Source organism: Homalodisca vitripennis, chromosome 7 (assembly GCF_021130785.1).
Source record: "Homalodisca vitripennis isolate AUS2020 chromosome 7, UT_GWSS_2.1, whole genome shotgun sequence".
Lineage (NCBI taxonomy): Eukaryota > Metazoa > Arthropoda > Insecta > Hemiptera > Cicadellidae > Homalodisca > Homalodisca vitripennis.
In genome coordinates this window covers 117,568,695-117,589,175 of record NC_060213.1, presented here as the reverse complement: position 1 = coordinate 117,589,175, position 20,481 = coordinate 117,568,695, and the positions used below count along the sequence as shown (strand labels likewise).

At 31.8% G+C, this 20,481-nt stretch overlaps 1 protein-coding gene across 2 annotated transcripts; it reads right to left on the bottom strand.

The window, feature by feature from the left end:
• Positions 1 to 279: 279 nt before the first annotated feature.
• Positions 280 to 17,377, bottom strand: LOC124366596 (UNC93-like protein MFSD11). Of its 2 annotated transcripts, XM_046823192.1 has the most exons (8): positions 17,238 to 17,377; positions 12,121 to 12,290; positions 9,630 to 9,806; positions 7,563 to 7,822; positions 5,280 to 5,408; positions 5,002 to 5,176; positions 3,062 to 3,197; positions 282 to 796 (listed from the first exon to the last, which is right to left on the bottom strand). In XM_046823192.1, exons 1-8 carry the CDS (start codon positions 17,277 to 17,279, stop codon positions 662 to 664), a joined length of 1,224 nt encoding a protein of 407 aa, XP_046679148.1. In that variant the 5' UTR covers positions 17,280 to 17,377; the 3' UTR covers positions 282 to 661. The 2 variants fall into 2 exon arrangements, with proteins under 2 accessions (XP_046679150.1, XP_046679148.1); XM_046823194.1 differs by lacking the exon at positions 5,280 to 5,408 and having other exon boundaries at positions 280 to 796.
• Between the last annotated feature and the right edge of the window lie 3,104 nt (positions 17,378 to 20,481).

Sequence of the window (20,481 nt, the reverse complement as noted above, 5' to 3'; positions counted from 1 at the left end):
CTATTTCCATTACATTTTTTTCAATTTCTTTACTGCAATCAAGGAAAAATTATTATTACTAAAATGAAAACATATGTCTTGTATTAATTAATTTTCATCCTTCTTTGTGCATTCAAAGTCAAGTCAGTCAGAGACCTTCTTAAAATATTGTCTAGTGGGTACGAAGTTTCAGGAATAAGTACATTTGAATTGGAGTATTTTATAAAAAGTTTCTAATAACAAAGTGAGTACCTCACTGTATACAGTAGCCTGATCTATGAAATGAATAACAGAGTAATGAGTGCAAAATTAAACAACTATTATAATAAATGTCACATTTAATATTACAATATGAAGTAGGTGATGTAGCAGCGATGATTGAACCAGTCCAGTGTGGTTTGCAAGATTGGTGGGCGTGTGTTCACTGGCCAGGTATCACACATAGAGATAAGAGTAAAAGATTGGAAAACATCTGAAGCACCTGAAGTTTTTTATAATCAACAAGAAGAGTGCATGAAGTGACGATTATTTTACTTTGAGCCAATGTGAAAAGATAGTAGTAAAACAAATATTCTGCACTTTGTCTGTTCTTTTTCTGGAAATTAGTTTATATCTTGATTGTATTTTTTAAGAAAGTGAATGTTCATGTATAGATTAAAGTATAAAAATTAAAAAAATAAGTTTATTTTTTCCAAACGTGATAATTAACATAAGCGAAGGCCAAAGCACCTGTTATCCCTTGTCCTACTAACACAGTAATTTGCATGTGCAAACCTAAAAATGCGCTATAGAAGAAACTGACAGCTGATGCTAAACTCTGCAACAAACAAGTTAAATATTTTTAGTCATCACACATAAATAAAGAAAGCTACTTGTATAGTAAATAAATAAATATACATACACTGTGTCATTTAAAAGGCATCAGCTGTTTTGCACTATTTAACAAAATTTACAAGATTTCAAATATTTTTCAATCGTCATATCAATTCCAACAGTACTTATTTCAAAGAAATCTGTCAACATATATGCAACCAAGACCACTTTAAAGGTATGTTTGGACAAGCTGAGATGAACAAACATGTCACAGTTAAGAGGCATCAGCCGTTTGTTGCTTCTGGCTTGTGCAAGCGTATCTTTAAATTGGCCGTGCTTGTTTGTACTTTGACAGATTTCGTTTAAAAAGGTATCTTTAAAACTTTGTTTTAAATAACAAAAAAGTTTTTACAGGAGATATACTGTATCAGTTAGATATAGGTACTGTGTTTTTTATGGTATTCGACATTAAAAATTTTCAACAGATGCCATTTTAAATATTAAAGTAAATTACACAATTACTTCTTTCAGTTTTCTTTTCATTTGTCATAATCTATGTGCAAAGCTTGTGCCTAGCTTTATTAGTTCTTAAGATAACTTTTTATAAAAATAAACAAAATTGCGGCTAGCGGATAAACGACACATTTTTTTACCTATGTTTATAGAACATTTTTTGTTTGGAATCATGAGTACTATCAGCTACAGAAGTTTGTGACGCCTTGCTGTGAAAAACCTGTATATTGGTTAAGTTTAAAGTTTGTTTATAAAAAATTTTTACTTTTCTGGAACATTTTTAGCTCCACCATTTATATTCTCTTTTTTATTCTAAATCTCTATATTCTTATTTTTAATACTGAAATGACACGGTTTGGCTAAGTGGTATAAAACTTCACCAAAATATGAAGTTATTCATAATATTCATTCTGAATAACTGAGGCTGAGTTTTACTAAGGCTTATTCAAATCCCTTTTTTAAGGAAATTGAGTCTGAAGGTCGGAGATTCTCTCACATCAGTACCCTAGAAGGTAGTTTATGTACATAGTTACATGGTGGTGTAATATTAAAGATTTAACTAAGAGGTATTCGTAACATTAGTATACAGGAACCATTTGCTTCAATAGGGCAACTGACATGGATAAACTTTGTTCAAGAACTCTGACTCCAAGGGTACGTTTTTGAGGGATGGAGACATATATGCACTATGAATATTTTCTCAATGTTTGGGGGAGCCAATAATCAATTAATAGTCACCCTAGAACCCTCTTAAATCCAGACATATTTATAGCAATCACAAATAGAAACAGTATGCCTACAACCATAATTATTATACATGCAGTAATTTTAAATCATTACACACTCTCACTAAACAATCTCTAATGATTTGACAAGACACAGTCAATAGGGATTAGCATCACTAATTAAATTAGTGTGCCCTATAAATTTGTTTGGTTATAATAAATTCTATTTTAACCTCTCCTGTATGTTGTTCTGACAAGATGTCTCAACGGTAATGCCAAGGTTTACCTTATAATACCAACATTTACAATTACAGAAACGAAAAATCCGAGTTCCTAAGCTGGATAAAAGGTATGATTTTGTAAAAGCAAAATGAAAAGTTATTGTGCGCCCTAGATGCTTCGTGTTATAAAGTCTCTATGGTTATTACATATCGTAGTTGTAAAATATGTATTATTATGTTAGTTATATGTATCATATTGGTTATAAAAACCTTGTTTTGTTTTGATTGTAAATTTTAGAATCACACTGATAAATTACTTATTGTTGGGAATTTACTATAGTTTAGTGATTTGTGATGAAAGAAATATCATATAAAATGGTGACATGACTACTAAAATATTCTGACCATTCGTTATTTCTGAATGACTGAATATAGAATATAGATTAACTCACAAAACAAAAAGTGAATGTAATGAAAGCAGAAGCTGTTGCATCAGATACATCTTTCCAACCGCAGATATCAGCATTAGCATAAATATTCCATCACTGAATATAGAATATAAATTCACTCATAACACAAAAGTGAATGTAATGAAAGCAGAAGCTGTTGCATCAGATACATCTTTCCAACCACAGATATCATCATTATCATAAATATTCCATCACTGAATATAGAATATAAATTCACTCATAACACAAAAGTGAATGTAATGAATGCAGAAGCTGTTGCATCAGATACATCTTTCCAACCACAGATATCATCATTAGCATAAATATTCCATCACCTAATATAGAATATAGATTCACTCACAAAACAAAAAGTGTATATAGTGAGGGCAGAAGCTGTTGCATCAGGATAAATCTTGCCAACCACAGATATCAGCATTGGCATAAATATTCCATCACTGAGCCCAAGTAGCAGAGCTATCACCATGGCTATCCAGGATCTGCAGACAGAAAAATTAAAATTCATAAGTAATCAGATGTTCCGTTCCTGATAAACTTTTAAAATAAATTTCTTTCTTTTACATCTTGAGTTAATTTCAATAAGGGTTAAATCCCAAAAAGTATTTGCTGCACCGGAACTCGAACCTAGATCTCTTACTAGTCAGAAGAGCATGCTACCACAGTTAACAAAGTAGCTTATGATCGGAAGACCAACTAACACATGATAGCATGCTCGCCTGGCAAGTGGGTGATCAAGGTTAAAATCTTGGCAGAGCAAGTACTTTTTGTCATTCAATCTTTCTCAAAATTAAATCAGGCTATTGCCATTTATACAAATTTAATGAATGTAAAAAGACATCTTGATTAATAATGAGTTAAATCAACGCTAAAACATTATATGTGTTTTGAACATTCTAAAAGTTATATTTGTACAAGTTTTGAGTTATTAACTCACAAGAATATTATAGTTTTAGGTGATGTGTACAATACTACCCTTAATTGAGAGACATAATGTACAGGGTGAGTTTTGAATATCCCTTCTCCTAATTTTTTCTACATTTTATAGATATGAACTTCGAACTACCACATGTCATCGTTGAGTAGCAACTACTTCATTTTGATTAAGTTCATGTTTTTGATCGCTATGTTGGATCCACCTTATTTAAAATAGATCAAACATTTTAATACAAAGATTGCGTTATGAACCATGATTTCTGTATATTCCTTTGCACTGAACCCGACAGTTACTAATATGTCACATATTTAAATCTCATATGATTGTGCTGCATTGTTTTCCAATTCATTTAGGTCACTATTTTTCATGGCCATCACGATTGGTCTTAAGGATATAAGATCAGCATAAAATATTAGCTAACGCTCAGCCAAATCCCATGGAAAGACATACACGTCATTGAACTCAATTTTTCTTATATAGAAATGAAGCTTTATGCAATATTTCAAATCTATAGATCAGTTCGTTTTCAAAATATAGTGTGGACAAACAGACAGATAGACAGTATAAAAATGAAATTGCCTGTCGAGTGATAGGCTTTGTTAACGTTTAGCCAACAATAATATGTCTCTCAATAAGAAGACTCTTCGTAGAAGAGATACATAGATTTATCATAACTTTAGATTCCATACACAAACAAATTATCTGCAGTATGTCACTATTACATTGTTATAATCCTTGAAAACTTAATCTCATTGTTTACACTCCAAACATAACATTACATTTCACCACATGTAAAAACACACTTCTTCACAACCGCAGCACAACCATTACTCTTATATAAATATTCAATTTTTTGCATATACATCTTAGCCATACAACAAGTACCGGCACGTCATTAACCGCTCTAAAACCTTTATTCAATTTATGGGGTCATGGAAACCAATTATTTAAGCATATCGATTTTTTATGTTTAATACTCAATGAGGTTGTTTTGGACTATAATATGCTGCTCTTACCAATTAAAAATAACATTATTAAGGTTCATAAACCCCAGATTGATCAGAAATTAGTATGAAAAATAAATAACAATAACAGAAAGAAAGAAACAATCAGCTGAATCAATACCTATAACGTTTTGTTAGTTATAATCAATAAAAATATTTATATCATGTTTTTCTATAATTTCCAGACAGCTAAATGTGGCTAAAGCCTCACCATCAAGGCCATAATTTCCGCTGACAAGTTTTTAAGTTAGGATAAGCTCAAAATGGATCATTAACACTTAAAATGTGTAATCAATCATATCAAGTGGAATTAAAGAGGGTAGGATAGGCGAGGCTGGTCTCTACCTAGAAGTGATGATGGTGGAGTCACTCGTTGGCCCAAAGATTGAATTGTCAGCATACATTAAGTAGGAGAGAAGGAATGCAATAAAATCACTGATCATCCCTAGGAAGACAATGGCGGTACGCATCCAAGGCCTGTTTTCCAGGAAGGGATTGATCAATATCAGAAGTACCTGAGCTGTCGACAAAATTCATAAATGAAACAAAAACTAAGGCTTTATTTTGTGTATTAAATGTTTAAGAACCACCAATGCAATGTATTTACCAAAAACTTTTCTTACCCAGAACTTCACCAATTCCCGTAGAGAACCCAGTGACAGCTACCAACTGGTTGGGAGAAAACCCATCAGAGTATGTTGTAAATCCAACTGCAGCACCAAATACCCCTGACAAATAGGATATTTGCAAACCTATAATAAACATTTCACACTATATTATTCAATAGCAGATAAGTTCTTATATTAGTCCTGTCAAGCATTTGGCCTCATCTCTCGCTCAGCTGAATGGTTAGCAAAATCCATGGAGTGACATGCACCATCATTGTCGCCTGGATAAAATTGCGAGTCTATAAGTAAGTTTGTTTTAGAGATTGCATGTGAACAGACAGAGAGACAAACAGAACGAGGCTCATCTTTTTCTTTTATTATTTTTGGAATGACATTTTCTTTTAAATACCTTTTTAAGCTATTTAATACCTTAACTATATAAATAGATTTGTGTATGTGTCTTAATTATTAAGTGAAAAACTCTTTTATACAATATTTTATACTACCATTGAGGGGCTAAAAATATAGGCCTTGAAAGTGAACCTTTTGTTTTCTATACATTCTTAGGAGAACATAAACCCTAATTAATAATAATTGAAATTGGTAAAAAATAAAGAATCTAAATCTTACAGTAGTAAATAATGTTAAAATACTAAGTTAAAACATTACTTGTGGTGTCTTACAAGAGCAAGAATATAGGCAGGACAAAATTGGAGGGGGGATACAGACAGTTTTCCCCAAGTGGACAAAGAGTAAGAACCCATTTTGTTTCTTGAAAAGTTCTTGGCCCATTTCTTTGTTGAGAACGATCTTTGAACAGTACATGTCAGTAATACTGAATTATTTAAATAATAATAATCGTTTAGTAAAAAAAGTAATTGGAAAAATTAAAAGTTTGGAGGTCCGGACCTCTTGGACTCCCTTGCTGGCTACGTCCATGTACAAGAGAGAGCAAGTTAAAACAGTTATATTACCAGCTATTACTTATTAGTTTTATTTAATCTGAAACTGTAAAAAACTTTATTTCACTTCTTGGCAGAAACAACCAGCAGAATCTTCTCATAAAATTCACAAATAAAAAGTTAATTATATCAATATGAAGAGCGATTTAATGAATAAACTGATTGAGAAATACCAATCGTTTGGAAAACAGGAGCAATGGAGACTGAACAGTGTAATAAGTAAATAGGTATATTTAAATAACTTATATTAACATACCGAAAACCCATTAGGAAGGCATGCATCACAATTACACATTAGTGTATTAAGAATGAAATTGTACATCATTATTGTAGCCAGATAAACGATTTCCGATAGTATGCAAGAAATGAAATAGATTATGAACATGAAAAATGTAAATAGTTGTACTACATAAGAAACTGTACTGCGTATAAATATTGTTTTATTACATTTTCCAATAAATGTATTATAAATATAAAACACCATTCAGGGTGAATGAGATTCTTCGCGAAGTTGCAAATTGTTTAATTTAATGCAATTAATAAAAGTATTACATTTATTACATATTTCGTTACACTTTCCAATGTAAATTTTTATTTTGTGCCAGGCATTTACAAATTAAAGATATTATTTTATTTTCAGGCCACACCACAAATTTGTGGAGGGCCTGAAAATAAAAGATTTGATTTCTAAAAGCCATAAAATACAAATTTACATTGGAAAATTTTCTGTTCTTGTTATAGTATGACAAATACCATTTCTAGCCTGGCCATTAATTTGGCTTTGTTATATATTGACAATGTAAAGAAAACTGAGTAATTTTATTAATAGTTTTATTCCAAGAAATTATTCTTCTATAGTCATATGAAGAACAAACAATATCTCAGCCCTAAGAGCATTAAAAAACAATTTATTTGCCACAACAAGGCTTTCAATGATATTTTTCTTTCTATAGTTGCATTACCCTTAAGATCAATTTATGCCATTTCTTATCTATAAGATTTTTATGATTTATCTGTTGAGTCACAATTTAAATCTTATTTCATGCATTTTAGTTTATAGTGGCTATTTCTCTACTGTCCAGAAAAATACATGCTTTGTGATGACCATTTTTAAGTTTATTTTAAAACATACCCAATAATAGTATTATAATTATTTTACTAATTAAATTAAACTGTGCTTTTATGAAATGCTTTAATTTTAACTTAAATATAATTATGGGATTACTGACAATTTCTCTATGGAAACAATGTATTTATTGGAAATACAGGTATGTTGTCTTTTGAAATGATTACCTTATCTTTCCCAGATATGAACTTAGTTATAACGAGAACCCACCGCAATAAAAGAACATTGGACAAAGAATGAGCATGTGTGTGGAAGTTGCTACAGCCCAGGACTTGTGGATCGCCTGCAGGACCCCAACACGTGGCGAAGAGCGTTCTGATGCATGGACAGGAGAAGGCAGTAACAACGCTAATATAACAGCCACAACAGTCAGGCCCAGCAGCACCCATATCACCAGCAACTGGGCTGATCTGTCAATACGCGTCTTTCCCTCAAAACTGATGTAAACAAAGAGGTTCCCATAGAGCATTCTGAAAATCATAATAAAGTTGTTAGTTTAATTTTTAATCCCAAATTATTATAACGGTATACAGTATGCATTATTTAAATCAAGATGAGTTTAATTTTAGTAATATGTATTATCACATCTAAGTAATAATTTATGATAGTAATGAATGAATTTATGATAATAATGATCCAAATTGCATAATTCTTGTTCATTAAACCATATGTAGTGGAAACAACCAATACATATATGTATATATGTATAATGCACGGTTGGCTTCATGAACGCTAACCGTGCGGAAAACCAACTCATGGATAACAAAAGATATGAAATTAAAGGTAATATTAATTGTAATTTATACAATATTATTTACCAGTTGAACTCTAAACATTGTCCAAAGTTTATGGTAAAACCAATAATCCCCTTAGAATAAGGATGACTAACCATCCCTCTGACATTTCCCACAAAAAATATGTAAGTCCTTTGTCTGCACATGCTATGGCACATGAATAAAAATGTTTTGACAATTGTTGTAAATTGAAAGGAATGTATAGTAATCAAACTAATGCAGTATATTTTTCATCTTAACTTTCATAATGTGGTGATCAAGCGGCATTCTTGCCCTTAAACACGTGCAATATTGCATCGGCTTTATATGCTGAGATTTTATATTCAACGGTAAATTAAAAACCCTTTTAACCCATAGAGACAATCGTCATACTTTTCTCTTGAGATTAAAACAACTTAAAACTACTACTAAAAACTCGTGCTACTTATCAATACACAAAATTGTTGCTCAAGCCCCTTTCTCATCATACTTTAATTCAGAGTATGTAACTAGTTTAAAGTACCAAGCTTCAGGTAACAATCCATGTTCACCAAATACAAGCTCCTGTGTCCCATGTGGGACTAATTTCGTGTATATAAAGAGTACTATGTTTGCTTGTAAATTCTGAAATAAATTTGATTTGATTTATGTTAGTGGTTTTCTTGTAGTACACATCCACCTGCATTTGAATCTGTTGTTACTATAAATGGCTTGCTAAAATTAGCTAACTGAAGTATAGTGGGAATAGCTAATAGTGGGTTAATTTAGTGTTATTTCTTCTTAGTTTGTTTGACAGAGCACACATATGAACACAATCTTTAATAATTTTAGCAACAAATCCTGTAATTCCCAAAACGTTTTTAACTTGTATATCTTTTTTAGGATCTTGACATTCCTGTATACTCTCTGTTCTACTCTGACTGTATGATATATCATTGACTGCAGTGATTACTGACGCTCCTATGACTGGGGGGACTATAGTGGAATGAGTGGACAGGGAACTTAAGTACCTTTGTCAGTCCTATTATATACCACATTAAATAATAATTATTTATTATATTTAATAGTACTCAAATATTGTCCACACGTATATTTTATTGTGAAAATCACAAAAGAGTCTTTATTTTAAGCGCATACTAAACCACTCAAAATTATCTTTGGATAAATCCTTTGGGATTGTATGAATTCTAATTTTACTACTTTGTTAATCATTTGTGACCCAGACCCTCTAGAATTTTACTCTGCAAACGCACTGTCTCAACAGGTGTATTTATTTCGTCACCATCAGAGCGTGGCAGCACTAAAGGTGAGGCTGCCTTCCTTAGGAATAATGGCCAGAAGCACTAGTAGATAAAATGGTGTGAAGCATATGTAGTGTGAAGGTTTCATATACAAGACTTTACAAGGTTTGATGTGGGCTAACAAAATATACCCACTTAAGATATGCTTGGTGAAAGTTACTAAAGCCTTTTGAATGGAATTTTTGAATTAGGAAAGAACTTACGATGAATGACAGAGCCCAGAGAATATAGCAGTGTTTCTTGTGATAGTAGCAGCTGTAGAGTTGAGGATGATGTAGACTCCTTGGCAGGTCCAAATGAGGGCTGCTCCAATACCATTGCAGGCAGAGCCGAGATACAACACCCAGCTTCGCTCAGCCAGGAATGAAGCCAGGTACAAGCTGTTCTAGTTTATACAGTGATGCTGAGTAATTTGTTATAGTGTATAATTGAGTTCACTTGAATATATGTATATTATAATTATATTATGAACAAAATCCCAAACTTTTTCATTTAGATGATGGATGTGGCCAGTGAACAACATATAAATCAATTACATAACATTGATAAAACTCTGTTACAGTTTAAAGTTACTCTATCAACCTCGATTTTTCTTCAATCAACTTGAAAAATGTTTTTCAGTGATGGGCTACATGCACTAAAATAAAAATAATTGTGACACAAACGTCTTTTTATGTTTATTACCTATATATTCTAGCAGTGTGAGAAAGTCTTCACTTATGTTTGTAGTGAGAGGTCATTCATTCCTGAAAGCTAATGATGTATTTGGCCAATTTGAGAAATATTTAAAAAGTCCAGTATAATTAACAAGTCTTTTTCTGAGCACCTCTCCTGTGTATGAAAGATGGAATAAGCCGTCATAGTTAAACACTTTTAAAAACACGACAAATAAATAAATAAATAATAACTAAAACACAACATTTGATACGCCTACCACACGAATATTAAACATAATTTATTATTAAACATCAGATGCTGTGTTTCTCATATTATTTATTTATTCGCTGTGCTGTGTGTTGTGTTCGTAAACTTTAAACTATGACGACTCAAGATGGATAATTCTCGCTTTTAATATTTACTGACATCTACACAAGGAGATAACTTATTAAAAATAATTATGGTTGCCTGTAAAGTCGGTTTTACGGGCGAAGATTTTACGTGACAATGTCTTTTTCTCGGTAGAATATTTATTGATATGAATATTATTAAATTGCATATAGGAACAAGGAATTGAATGAAAATAAGAATTGCACAAATTTTAACTATAGAAATATATTTTGTTTACTAAAACATTGTACATAATTTGAAATTAATTAAAATTTGTTATTGTAAATGGTAAAGTTGAATAAAACATTTACTAAAATTGGAATTTGAAATTCTTGCTAAACACAGTTAAATTCTAACTCCGCGCGTGGTGATTGGTCGGTTTAGTTCGTTTGTTTGGTCGCACTGTTATGACAGGTTAGAGGTTATAATTTGTTATTTTAAATGTTTGACTAGCAATACGCGCTGTTTCTTCTCAATCGACTGAATTACGATTGATTGCAGAGTGATTTAAACTAATAATTTACTTAACACTATCAACATTTGTCAATAGTATGACATAACCTATAAACTCAGTTTCTCAACTTTTGTGTCAATCTAACAATTAATCAATCAATCATAGTTTACGATAATGAAATATCAGTGTACAATTATTTACCTTTATTGTTGTAGTTGTTGTAAATGACGAATCTAAGCACTCCACATTTTCACGAATAAACATAGTTATCTGCTTTATCCCGTGCGGCGGACCCACAGTTATCTGCTTTATCCCGTGCGGATCCCGTGCGGCGGACCCACTGGACGGGCATCGTAACGTTACCGGGCGTTACACTTTTTCATGAGTGACTCCGAGCCGCAACCTAATTTAAGACGTTGTCACGTCAAAATCAAAACTATAGTGGTGTTATGACTACAGTTTGAATTTTTTGACAACAATACGTTATTATCGTCGTTAGTCATTTATATATCAATAATGCTTAAATGTAAATAAAAAAGTATCATTGTAATCATAATATTAAAATCATTCTAAATTCACTATGCAAAACACAGTCCTCTAGATATACATGGAAAAACCTGACATGTCCACTTTAGACTTATATTTTAGAGGATAATAAACTTGTATATGAATATATTAGGATCAAGAACGTAGATAGGAAAAAGAATTGGGGGGGGGGGATCCAAACAACTGATATTTTCGGTAGTGAAATTTTTTGGACAGAGAGTAAGGCACAATTTTGTTCCTTAAAAAGTTCTTGTTCCGTTTCTTTGTTGAGAACGATCTTTCAGGAGTATGTCAGTAATACTGAATTGTTTACTAGAAAAGTAATTAAAACGTTTAAAAATTGATAAAGGGGTCCGAACCCCTTGGACCCCCTTGCTGGCAACGTCCTTGATTAGGATCACTCAAGATACATTAAGATGCTATTGAGAGTATATTGGTGTTCTAAAATGTAATATTTGAGAGGAGAGTAATTAAATTTTCTCGTTCTAATGAAAAAGGAGAAAAAAAATTATTGTAGTTTAAATTACCAGTTAGTCAGTATGTTTGTTAAATATAAAAAAGTAACGCACTATGACTACAATAGTAATAACTGTAACATACTCTGGTTAATTAGTGTGGATAACAAGTAGTATAATATGACTATGTACCTGAACCCAACTGCTCCCAGGGTAAGGGCACATTTTGGTCCAGTAACACTCATGACGGGAGCCACACACCACATAAATACAGCAAACGAAATGTACAATATGGATAAACTGACAAAACCATCTCCACCATACTCAGGCAGTTCACTCTGTACACTGTGCAGTATGAGTTTCTGAAATGAACAATATGATCAAAAATACAAATCATAAAAACAATACCACATTTATAAATTTGAATGATTTGTTAAACATTTGGATAAAATATAGTATAATAACGAGTTATTTGTGAAGGAAACAGGATTTTCCCGGACATTTGCCATCGTTCAGTGAAACAAGAAATCAGTAACACCACGTTTTGGAATTTTAACAACGATTTATTGTTTCACTGAACGATGGCAAATGTCAGGAAAAATCCTGTTTCCTTCACAATCCTTCCATCGTCAAAAATAACCTTCAAACAAAGAGTTATTTGTATGTAGAACACTATAATATAAATACCAAGAACTGGTACAACTTCTTTGCTTAATATGATTGTTAATGGCGATGAATGTTTTGAAGAATAATATGGTTTCAGACATTTGTTATGGTTATATGTTACTAGATGTATAACAAAACGTTTCAAGAATTTAATCTATCCTCTTCGTCAGTTATACTGCCTGAGAGGAGGAACCCCTTGCCTTTACATCAAATTGATTTCCTTGTTAGTGTCCCACTTTTGCCTGTGCTGGTGAGACTTGTGATAGTGCTCTTGAATTTTTGTGCTCGTGACTTGCATACTGTGGGTTCATTTTTTCCTATCTGGACTACAAGCATTTTCGGGTACGTTTCACGCCTCTTTTTTCTTCCTTTTTCTTTTTACCTTTTTCTTAAAATAGTTTTTATCCTAAGAAGATAGATTTAAATACTTCACTCATAAAGTTATACATCTTGTAACATATAACGATGGAAAATTTCCATTATCCTGCTATTCCTGTACAAATTATTAAATATTCAGAAAAGTATTTAGTTATTATCGTTAATTATTGGATATCAATGTGACATTTTAAAAAGTCAAAAAGTATATCCTATTACATTCCAAATTGTAGGTTTTAAATCTTGCTGTCACCCCACTTACAGTTTAAGCGTCTTGCTGAGCTTTCTGACATCCTTTTTAGAAGTTGTTCTTGTCATAGGATATTACAAAATGTTGTATTGAATCGTTCACAACTTCCTACCTTATTCATACACCCATCTTATTCATTTTGGTTCCGTTTATTTAAAAGATCTGTTTCTTTTGGTTGGAATTTTGTATGAATCATTTCAATAAGAAGTTTCATACAGTTGTTACTATAAAATGTTTTTATTATTTTTAATAAAAAAAACTGTTAATTAAAAACTCTGATAACACCGGAGTACCGGAGAATCCGAAATAACGCAATTTAACGTACGTTAGTATTGTAACCACCAATCCAACACAATAACTTACATACCTGAAAAATGTCATATGATTGTACTCAGTCTGTTTATAAAGTTGTTTATTCTAAATTTGTATTGCTGTCATCATGGTTTAATTATCCAAAAGATATTGGAATTCAGTTTTAACTATTAATTTTTACTTTTTTACCACAGAACCAATACAGTTCTTCCTCAGCCAAAAAACAACCTATGTACCAAGTTTTAAGTTTCTACGATATATGTATCAAAAGTTATTCTACGGGCAGACAGATACCGACTCGATTCTGTCGGGGTTAGTTCCAGATTGGACCAACACGAAGCAGCACCAAAATGTAAGTTTGTAAAACAAATAATCATTCAAATTTGATGTATAAAGGCAAAATTATTGACCAGAAAATATATTTACAATTTGCAGGGAATCATGTAATATTAATACAATGCCTTTACTGTGGAACGCTTTCAGTTTACACTGATTTACAAATATACTCCAGCCATAAAAAGTAAAATTCTAAAAATAATATAAAAACAGAATAAAAACAACTAAATATTGTGCTTCATGCTGAACAACTACATACCATAATACGGAACCACTTACTATTAAAAAAATATAGTAACACATAAAATAACAAACATAAAACATTAATATAATAGGTTTAAAATACAAAATAAAATACCTATACAATATAAATAACAATAAAATAAAGTTATTAAACAAAAATGTGTATTAAATGAAGTTAATATAATGATGATTTTAATTTCCTTTTAAAGCCAGTACACGCCAACCGTTAGGCTATATGAGAGGCTGTTGTACAATCTAGGTCCTAAGTAATTGAACTCTCTCTTGTCAAGTTCAAGACGAATGCTAGGAGAGTGAAGCTTGATATCCTGGCATATAAAACGCCTTAGTCTCATCTCGGAACAGAAGTCGTTTATATAGGTACTCGGGCTCTTTAACTGCCAAAGTATTATTAATCATACAGCATTTCAGTGCCCTACACTTAGCATCCATCGGTAAAATTTTGGCAGTTTCACGGCATGCGGATAAATAATTGTGTTTTGCAAATTGTAAACAAAACGCATAGCTGCATTATAATTGTCTTCTGAATGCTGTCTCCATTGCTGGAAAACAGTAATAAAACAATGACCGAACATTATACTTCAACAGCTGCTGCTTAGCCGCATCAGGCAAGGTTTTGTATCAGTACTGTAATCTCAACTTAACCAGACCTCGGAGGCAAGCACCAGTAAAGCACTCACATGATCAGTAAATGAGAGAGTGCTGTCCAGCAATACTAGTGTTTTCAGGGTGTCAGACACGAGCAGTCTCTCACTCACGAGCATCACTTGTACTAGACATTCCCTGATAGTTTGTAACAACTACTGTGTTGCTACATTAAGTGCAGCCTACTTCTTTACATTTAGCTGAAGATCAAGGCTGATCGACCATTTATGAATGCTATTTATGTTTGCTAGGATCAGTACTAATTTCAAAATGGGAACGCCCACTAATTAAAGTTTGTAGACGAATTGTAGTTGCAAATCATCTGCATATGCGAATGCCTAACGATGTAGTCAGACAAATCAGCTGTGTACAAAGTGATCGGCCTTAAAGGGCTGCTTTGAGGGATACCTCTTACTTTCTTGGAAGGTCTTGAATGTATTCATCTTGCCACCTGCCTCCTGTTCTAAGGATAGGATTAATCCAGCTCACTGCGTTGTCCCCGAATCCGAAGTAGTGTAAGTTCAACAGTAGCTAGTCATGATCGATAGAGTAAAACGGCTAAGGATAATCGAGCATTACTTGTCCATTTAATCTTTGCTGGTCTCATGTGCTTTCGAAGTTCCCTTTATTGTGCACACAATTTAGAACACACTGTATAAGGACACTACTTTAATAATGTGTTCCCTAAAAGAAACTTGTTATAGTTATTCCAAGAAGAAAAATTAATGAACGCATTACAAGACAGTTTCCTGTACATAGTAAAACCTAAAAATGTAGCATTATTTACATAGCTAGCAAGGTTATTAGGTCCTTAGATTCTTCATTGAAATAATGTGTTGAATCTTATCTAAGCTTAAGAAGAACATTAATAAGACTATATCGTAATATACCTTACCCTACAACATCATCCATACATGCATTTAAATGTATGACACTTTTACTGGTACAGAAAGAAATATTACACCATTTTGATGTAGCATAATTGCTTACTTATTAATCAAACAGAAATAAAAATTATTTAACAACCGATCGCTGTGGTACTTGTATCATCATTTATAATATCTCTCGTCTATAAAACGTTTTTGTTGCCAATGTAAGAGATAGGATTGAATTAGTTAATGGATTTCGATTCCAAATACCTCACAATTTAAAAGTATTTTTCAACAGAATGTCGCAATTAACATAGTCAAAATCCTTACTTAGATTGCATAAGATAGCACTAGTTGGAGCACATTTGTAAAACCCAGCAATAACATGCAAGCTCAGCCTATCAACTGCGTAAAGGTCGGGACACACGTACCCGCACCGCGCCCGACACGTGAGTCGGCCGAGTGTCGTGCGGGCTCGGCTCGGTTATCTTGAGGCCACACATGTCAGTACTCAGTCCGGGTGCAACAATCTCACTGTTTGACAAGAGCATATATCTTTTGGGTTTCGAAGTGACAGATACTTAAAAAATGTTCAGCAAATTAAGTATTGCTTGAGTTGAAGAATGTTAATTTTAATGCTGTTATTTTTGTTATTCGCTGTGATGCAAGGAACATTGCAATGCTACAGTAATGCTTGGTACTAGAATTTGCCATGTTGCAAGTCGTTTTATAATAATTGATAAAACACCTACTCTGAGACAGTCATTAAAACATATTCGCAATGGAAAGTAATAACTGAGATCCACTGCTTCATGAGATGATTATATATGTACAAGTAATGTATATCTTTAGATCTACTACACTTGAACTGAACCTATAAATGACACGTAATAACTTACAAATAATGACATCCTAGGAGGAAATAGTAGATCACTTTAAAAACTACATTTACTGGTTTGTGTTCCGCAGTAGGTATATACGGTATGTTAAAATAACGGATGTAAAAACAATTGAGCAATTTTTAATACTTTAAGTTATGATATTTGTAATAAAAAATTTTCAGGAACATCCTAGCATAAGTAAATAAATCAGAGATTCTATGTATAAAAATGAATATTATATCAATTAAATTTTCATGTTGCTTATTTAACTTTAAAGAAATTCTCGTAGGGATGTATTTATGTTATTTCATTTGTATTTGTAATACTTACGTACTGTAAATATTTGAAATATAATTAAATATTTTGTGAAGGAATTAAAAATTAATTAGTTTTTATTAAAAATACTGTTGTTAGGGACATTAAACTCTCATTTCCCTATATTTCTCAAATTCAGTCCCAAAGCTTCCAATAGGATTCTTCTAAAACTTTCCATGTTAAGGTATGCACTTTATTACATATGCGGGAACTCCAACAAAAACAAAAGCCATATTTATAATATGTAAAACAAATGAAAAATGTGTATTTTATTGAAATACAAAAATATATTCATTCTCTATTTTACTTTAGAAAACATTGGTAACTCTACCTATTATTATATGATACAGTTAAAATTTGCAAAATTTTCTGTAAATTAGTACAAATGATGGTACTTACCTCCAAGTTAGACAGAGTATAAAATGCAGAGTACAAAAACATAAACGTCAAATCCTAACAAAGCCGAATTGAGAACCTCTCTGTTAACTTTGGCTAATTTCATGGCGATTACTGTCGTGGGCACACTTTACTCGAGAGTGCTAAATTGAATTGTGGAAACTGATATAGTGTCGACAAGCACTTTATTGTGACAAGTAGAGATAAAAGTATTTTCACTATCGGATCACAGGAAGTGAGCCCTACACGTTTCTGAAAAAGACATTTAGATTGTTTCAGTTGAAACAATCTAAATGTCTTTATGTTTAACTACTTAGTTAAGTAGTTAAACAATTAAATCCAATCAATATAATAAACAAGTATTTTATCCTCATTTATTCAGAGTCTAGTTGGCCAATGCTTGTATCATAAAAACATTATAATTACATTACCTATATGCAGGAGATTTGTAATAAAGCTAGGCGTAAAGGCGCGTAGAAATGCAGGCATAGTAAATAATTGCAACTTAGCTGTATAAGAAATTGAGTATTATGCGAGGCTAGTGTATATTAAAAACACGTTTCTTCAATCAACTGTGCCCACACTAACTCATTGGATCATGTAACATAATTTAAAGGTTGTAGAAGTATGGAGTTTATCGCTGGTATAAGAGATTTTAAAGCTTCAAAATACAGTCAAGACCAGAATGACAGGTTTTGACTCCACATCGAACCGAAGATGCATTAATTAAACCCAATTCTTTGTCAACTTTATAACGTTTTCAGTAATTTGTTAACAAATTTACATAAATAGTTGGGTAGGGCATCAGTTGTTTTGGGTAACGCTTGGAGTTTTGTCCAGAAAGTAACTCTAAAAATCCTTTAAAAGCTGGTTCTGGTAAACGTTTTAACACCCAATACACCACACAGCAACAGAAATTTAAAACTTTTTTAATAATGGCCTAAGTCAAGAGACCACACCTTTACATATGAAAATGTCCCAAAATGACCCGCCTCCTTCAAAAAATACTCTTTACATATTTGAGTTGCTAAAAACAATTGTAACTTATTCCTTTGTCACAAAACAGGAAAGTACTGTTCACAGTCCAAATAGGTTTATTTATGCAGCACGTATGGGAGTTAGAAAAAACATGCATTATATATATAAAAAATGCATTATATATATATATAAACATGCATTATATATAAATACACTTTTAAAATTATTTTCATACGGCTACTAAACAGTGCAATACTCCTCCTTTTGTTATACCAGGAAAAGTCCACTTTATAATTTAATTACATTTTACAACGAATAGTAATAACAGTAACAATTTAAAACTAACGAATAAACAGTTTTTAAAATAAAACTATATTCCGAGACAAATTTAGTAAATACTGTTACAACAACACAATTTTTTACTAAAAGGCACTCTATTGATTCGAGTCGCATGTTAATTCTCCTAAGAGTGTGCAATTATATGTGTAAATAATTGAGTAAATAAATAAATAAAACAAGACGAACAACAATAACTAACAATAAACATCTAAATTCATAACAACAACAAAGATCAACAATAATAACAAATAATACACTTTTGAACAGTTGAAGGATTCTCCATTTTGTATTTGTTCAATTTCAGTTGTTCAGGCATTATTTATATTCTCCCAGTATACTTCACAAACAAAACTAAGAGGCATTTCGTTGTGTATTAAGAATATAGATATTTCAAAATACATATTTCATATATTCATTCCTCCCAAAGTTCTACAACCAAAAATAACGGGTTTAAAAGTCTTTTAAGTTTAACATTATTCTTGTGTCCGAAATCATTTACTTCTCCAAATTACTACATCAATAAGTACAGAAAATATGACAAAATACGCTGACGGCAGTACCCCAGAGTCAGCAAAAATAGCCAAATCTCAGAGCTTTTCTTTTTGCAGGCGAATTCAATATTCAACAGTTTATCTATTAATAGGGTCAGAAACTTTTTTCATAAATACAAGTAAGTTAATTTCCAATAATGTAGGAACTTGGAGTGGTTTATGCTAAAATGTATTATATTTGTTTTTTATCTGTTAATGTTAAACAGTTAATATTAAACCACTGGTTAACTTGTCAAAGTCCTTATCTCAAGTCAGACAAACTTCAGCTGAAGTACCAGATATTTTTGACCAATCATTTATAAAAAGGAGAAATAAAAGAGGCCCCAGGATGGACCTCTGAGGAACTCTGCTCGAAACTTTGGCTAAGGAAGAAACAGTGAAGCGCTGATATGTCCAATAGCGTAATAATAATAATAATAAAAAAACAATATACACTTACTTGGATTATAATATGGAATTGCAATAAAACAATTTTTAACAGAAAATACTGTTTTGTGATAATGTTACTAAATGTAGAAATGATAATGTTACAGCCGTGCCAAGACTATGTATGCCACGGGTGCAACCAAGCGTTATGCAATAACCAATTGTATGAAAAAAGTAGAAAAAAGGTAGAAGTGACAGGACCAAATTTATTTCATGCATTATAATTTTCTAAAAATTGAAATTTTGTGTTCAGTTTTGGAAGTGTATTTTTTGTAGGGCGTATAACTTGTTAAATTTGTTTCAAGCATGGTATTCCAATATATAGATCTGTTTTAGAAGACCCTTTTTAAAAATTGTTACTGTGAAATTTGATCAAAATTATGCAATATATGATTGTTTAACAGTATCTTTTAATTTAATTGTCCTTTATCAGGCCTGTGTCAATAAAATAATGTTAACAAGCAATTTTAAACTCTTCTAATAAGGTAGTACCCTCTATTACACTTATTTGTTCAATACAATAACGTAATTTTCACTACTTACTGTTTTTAATGTATTCCAGCAAGACATTAAATGTATTTTACAAATATAACACTGTTAGGTGACGAACACAACCATAAGATAATAATGAACTGTTGTAATACTAAATGTAAGACCTGTACTCATTGTGGGGCCATATTTCGATGAGTACATATCGTTATTGTGGGTATTGTATGTAGTAGAACAGTTACTTGTTTACTGTTGCAAAATGTATGTGGATCATAGATGCAAATTAGAAATAATGATGCCATGCATACTAAAAGACGCATTCTATTAAAGTAACTATAATTAAAATTCGATTTTCTCATTCATTTCATTTTCTTTTTTCTCTTCAATAGTGATTCATTTTGGTATGTATGATTTAAAAAAATAATATAAGATTATTGATTTGAAATTGACAGAAACCCGTATCA